Source organism: Chanodichthys erythropterus, chromosome 7 (assembly GCF_024489055.1).
Source record: "Chanodichthys erythropterus isolate Z2021 chromosome 7, ASM2448905v1, whole genome shotgun sequence".
Taxonomy (NCBI): domain Eukaryota; kingdom Metazoa; phylum Chordata; class Actinopteri; order Cypriniformes; family Xenocyprididae; genus Chanodichthys; species Chanodichthys erythropterus.
The window spans coordinates 39,096,672-39,102,685 of NC_090227.1; the positions used below are offsets into that span (position 1 = coordinate 39,096,672).

The following is a 6,014-nucleotide window of genomic DNA, read 5'->3' on the forward strand; positions in this document are numbered from 1 at the left end:
CCCAAAAATGCAAATTCTGTCATCATTTCCCCTCAAGTCGTTCTGTATATCTTTCTTCTGTGGAACATAAAAGACAATTTTGAGAAATTGGTTACCATAATTTTTTTTAAACATTTTTATATTCCACAGAAGTAAGAAAATCATACACGGTTAGATCGACATTAGGGTAAATAACCCTCTCGTGCTTTTTGTTTGGCGGTCAAAAATGACCGTTTTTTTTCTTCAGTGAAATTAATGTAATATATTTTAGTTCGATAATGTTTTTTTATTTAATATTTTATGTTTGGGGGATTTTATGGTACTAAATTATTTTTATGCAGTAGTTGAAATCCAGTTTTGAGCATAGACCTGAAGATGAAATTTCCAACTTAAACTGTCATAAATCTTGCATGCCTTGGAGCACAGACTTAAGTTTTGTCTCATTTTAAAGAAGACACAAAAATACTATTTTCAATTTTTATATTAAATATATATTTTCCAAAACATGTTTTATTCTAAAACTGTGAAAAAATCAAAGCCATAAATCTAAACAAGTTATGTTCCAAATTTGAGTTTGATATCTCAAAAAATTAGCTTTCAGTAAGATTTTGTTTGGGCGCAGTACCAAACGTTTCCACTAGACAAAATCCGTTTCTTATTCATTTCCAATGCGGGCATTTTTGACCGCGAGGAGTACAAGCATGACCATTTAACCTTTTCGTATCATATCCATTATTTTTATTTATTTATTTATTTTTGTGTTTACATAGCAAGTCCCAAAACCTTTACCAAGTTTCGTACCATTTCGATAAAATAAAAATCAAACAAGCAAACAAACATACATACAATAAAACATAACAAAAGAGCACCAGAGGGATAAATACAAAGTTCTATCATGAAACTCTAGATGGCGCAAGCTGATAGGTCCTTAACCCAAACTGCTTGCAATCACATGATTCTCTGTAGGGCACAGCTGACTGATTCCTGCTGTATCAGCAGCCAATGAGCTTGCTGCTCAACCGAGCTTCAGAAACCCTTCACCTTCCCCAGCTCCAGCTGTATAGAACCCATACTTGCTCTGCAGTAGCAGCGTTGCAGATTTATTCCGCCAAGACCAAACATATCAACACTGTCACATCCATTACCACGCCAAACACTCCTAGACAGAAATTACATTTTTAGGTGAACTATTCCTTAGGATATATGCATCTATACTATGTATGTACAATATAAGCATGTATTTATTAATGTGCACAGCACATTCACTGAATCGTTTCTCTGATCTTTGTGCAGTGGCTGCTCAGGCTGTTGGCTGTGTGAGCCTGTCCAGACCCGACACCTCAGCGGGACAGACCTGCTAGGCCAAGACTACTCTGACGTCATCCATCTGGGCCTACGTCTCCAACATCACCCCCTTCTATCTCATTTGTGATCTGCGGACCTTTGCCCTGCAGTTGCATCCACCCACTCACTGCTCCATCAGTTGGGGTCTATGACCATGTAGGTCATTACTGCCTGGATACAAAACATTTCATCCCTATTTTAAAGATATTCCTATTATTAGATATTTTAAAGAGATATTTTACATGTAAATGAACATTCTGTCATCATTTACTCACCCTCATGACATTCCAAACCCATATGACTCTCATTCTTCTGTGGAAAACAAAAGAAGATATTTAGCAGAATGTCCAAGTTGCTCTTTTAGAGACCAGGGACAGTTGTGATCACCATTCACTTTCATTGCATGGAAAAGAGCAGCTTGGACATTCTGCTAAATATCTACTTTAGTGTTCCACGGAAGAAAGAAATACATAATGAAGATAAATGATGACAAAATGTAAAATGTTTGGTATACAATGTGTTTAAATCTATATCTAAAAAGCATTTTTTAATAGAGCTACCAATTTAATGATTTAGTATGATTCAGTGGTAGCAAATATTGATATATTTCTTGTAACAAGCAGCCTAATTGCTTTTTTTTTCATTCATATAGCATGACTCGTACTTCCTCTTCTACTTTGTTTCCCTCTTATGAACATTTATGTCTCTCTGCTTAATGTCTTCAGAAGTTGCGGATGTTTTTATGCTTCCAAATATAAAAGCACAAGTCATAATCTTTCATCACAGGGCACTTCTATATTAAATTTTTTTCTGTGCGTATACCCACACCTCCACACACACACACACACACACTCTCACACACACATTGTTCAGGGAGCGAGATAGTAGCTGTGGGTATTAAAAGCGATGTCTCAGCAGCCCTGCACGCACCGGCTCTATTCTTATCGCTCTGACGCCACGCACAGCGTCATCACGCCATCGCTCCCTCCTCCGCTACGCTCTCCCTGCATCCCTCCCTCTAGCTCTCTCTAGTAACTGTCTCATTCTCACAATCTGCTTCCTCCTCCTCGTGTACCTTGCGCTCGCTCGCTCACACATGCGCGTATGCTTGCTCACACACACACTCGTACGCTCTTGTCCTCTCTCCCGCTGCTCCTATTAATAGAATCCTTTGCTCACACAATGCTTCCTCCCTGCCGTAAGGTGACCGAACAGAGGTTGCCCCCAGCAACAGTCCAAGCGCCTCTGGAAACAGCTAGAAAAGCAGGCATGCATGTCTGTCATTGCTCTCTTTACCAGTTACATCTTGTACTTTTTATGCCATAATCCCTTTGTGTATTGGCTTTTTTAAAAGCTGCTCTTGACTTGGTTATCCCTTTCTGCCCTGTCCTGCTCTCTGCCTGCCTGTGAGGTGATACATAATAATAACTTTTCAGTAATATCTGGAGAAAGTCATCCGTTAGTGTTGACCATAAGTATGCGATTTGATATCTGCCATTTTGCTCATTTCGGCTGCCATGTGACTGACTACGCTAAAGTTGATCTGAAATGTGAAAATCAGAAAGTGTCCATTTTACACTTTTAAGAACCTTTGAAAAAAAACTAAAATCATTAGGCACTGGTAAAACATTCGCTGTAATGAAATACTGAAATACTTGTAAATACTATGGGCTCCATCATACACCTGGCGACGCAACTGTTTTTTGCTAGTTTCAGCCTGACACAGTTATCCTTTACACGTCCTGCGCCACGTTGCTTAAATAGAAAATGCATTTACGCCCATTAGTGCGCCCATGGGCGGGCTGGTCTGAAAATGAGGTGTGTTCAGGTGCATTGTAAATAGCGAATCGGCCATGAAACGAGCGCATCTGGCCTTTAAAGGGAATGGGAGATGAGACTCTGATTGGTTTATTGCATGTTATGCCCAAAACACACCCATTACTCATTAAGAGAACAGGGACAACCCTTTTAGACCATGCGCCGGGCACGCCGACCATTTTCCCCCTTGTTAAACTAGCACGTGGATTCGGACATGCCCTAAGTGCACTTGCGCCGCGCTCTTTAGACCATGCACTTAGATTGTTAAAATAGGGCCCACCTATTTTAATGCACATTTTGGGATATTACACAAACACCATAAATTCTAACAATGTGCATAAAAACTGGATGGATTGCTTTATTCACCAGTTTTTTTTTTTTTTTTGCGATATTCCAATTTTGTTAAATTCACAACTTTGGATGGAAACATAGCTAATGAAGAAAGTTGCTTTTAGGGGCCCATAGTATAGTTATGGCCAGTGTTGATAACACATTACAAGTAACTTGCATTATGTAATCAGATTACTTTTTCAAGTAACTAGTAAAGTAACGCATTACTTTCTCAATTTACAACAAAATTACTTTTTCAAATAAGTTACTTTTTCACATTTACTGACCGACAGCTCTCCTGTCCCCATTTTAAGAGAAATAAAGTGCTGTGTAATGTTGTGTGTGAACATGATGGTTATTGTAGTTCTAGACTAAATGTGAACATGCGTTTACTCCTCTTACTTGCACAAACACATTCAGTATTCTTCAAAATGAATAAAAACTGTGAAATGCAAACTCAATAAATAATTAACTGTGTTAAATTACACAAATATATTTCATGTATTTAATCTCAATTTATTAACCAATGTCTTTGCTGCTGACCTTCAATTATCCAATTTAACCATACTAATCAGCAAAAATGACTTTATATTAGATTTAGAAATAAGAGTGTTGAACTTCCTCCTCCTGTGTCCTATTCTTCTTCAATTTAGAGTGAAAGGTTTGTTTGAGCTGCGCCCTCTACTGTACAGGCGCCTGAGGCTTATTAATTTCACTTGTGGTGTGAAAAGGCCTTCACATTTGACAAAATAGAACTTTTTTTTTTGTTGTTATAAAAAAAAATAAACAAGCAACCCCAGCCCAACTTAGAAAAAGTAACGAAAAATAATGGAATGCTTTACTTTTCATAAAAAGTAACTAACAAAATTAGTTACTTTTTTGGGGAGTAACACAATATTGTAATTACTTAAGTAACTTTCCCCAACACTGTTTATGGCATCTACTTGCAAACATTCTTGCATTTAAATAATATATATATGTATATATGTTCTGTCCGCCAATGAAAAACACTTTACAATTAGTCCTGGGATACTAGTCAAATGGGATAATAATCAAATGAATAATCAAACCGTGATAATAATCAAATGAAATCCATGAAAGTCACTTATCCTCAAAGTAAGAATATTACTTTAAAACTACAAAATAAGTGCCATGCCACCAAATACATACCATTCTAAAGGAGTCACAATGTTTTATCATAGTGATTTGGCTTAAAATAGAAGCATTAAAACAGAAGGTAGTGTTTTCCTGTGGACAGAATGAAAGTGTCTGCCAAAAACACTGCAGACCAAGGTTATTCACACAGACACAGTAGCTTCTGTACAAATATTGCATTTGACAAACAATTTTGAAGAAATATTCATTTGTTAACCATCTGAAAAATGCAGCAGAATTTAATATAATTAAAAACACTTTAAAAAATGATGGGTTACTCAAGTTGGGTTAAATCCCAGTGGTTGGGTTAAATGTTTGCACAACCTCCTGGGTAGTTTGATTTAACTCAACTATTGTTTAACAATGATTGTATTGCTTGCTTAAAATGAACCCAAAATATGTTTGAAATTAACATTTAATGAATAAAAATTCAACAGTAAACATATTAAATTGCTTATTAATAAATGTTCACCTTTTGATTATTATTGTTGCCTCTCATTTAAAGCCTGCCATATAGTCATTTTTAAACAATAGTTGGGTTAAATAAAACTGCCCAACACTTTGGGTAAACATTTAACCCAATAGCTGGGTTAAAACTACGGAAGAGGATTAGGGCCAAGCAATAATAAAAAATTAAAACCATCTCGAGATTAAAGTTGTTAAATTTTGAGAAAAAAGTTGAAATAAAATGTTGTGAATAAACTTGTTAAATTACGAGAAAAAACTTGTTAAATTTCGAGAAAAGTCGAGATAAAATGTTGAGAATAAAGTCATTAAATTAGGAGAAAAAAATAGTTAAATTACGAGAACAAATTCGTTAAATTATGAGAAAAATGTTACATTTTGAGAAAAAAGTCGAGATAAAATGTTGAGAATAAACTCATTAAATTATGAGAAAAAAGTCGTTAAATTACGAGAACAAATTCGTTAAATTACGAATTTGTTCTAATAATTTAACATTTTTTTCTTGAAATTTAACAACTTTAATCTCGAGATGGTTTTATTTTTAACGACTTTTTTCTTGAAATTTAACAACTTTAATCTCGAGATGGTTTTATTTTTTTATCATTGCTTGGCCCTAACCCTCTTCCGTATTAAACAACCGTATTAAATTAGCATTTTTTGTGCAATAATAATAATTATTACTGTTAGCTATTCTTCCTTTCACTGAGATGTGAAATCTGTCTCTGACGCAATGATTGATATTTTGAACCTTTTACTACAGCCATGTGTATCAGATTTGCTCTCCAACCAGATAAAGCTGATTTGTTTAGAAAGCTCTGTGTATCTATTCAAAAGTTTGCCTACCTGAAAATGTACAAGCCAAGATGACAGATGGCCAGAAATATGGAATTCTGTGGGGGGATTTTCGGAGAAATGACGAAAAT

The 6,014-nt window shown here is 35.6% G+C and overlaps 1 protein-coding gene across 1 annotated transcript in view; it reads left to right on the plus strand.

Annotated features, from left to right (window-relative positions):
- capn12 (calpain 12) overlaps positions 1 to 1,389 on the plus strand; it is a 33,351-nt gene extending 31,962 nt beyond the window's left edge. The window contains exon 20 of the mRNA XM_067389415.1: positions 1,273 to 1,389. Coding sequence (XP_067245516.1) covers positions 1,273 to 1,299 — 27 coding nt within the window. The 3' untranslated portion in view covers positions 1,300 to 1,389. The remainder of the gene's footprint in view (positions 1 to 1,272) is intronic.
- Positions 1,390 to 6,014: the final 4,625 nt, after the last annotated feature.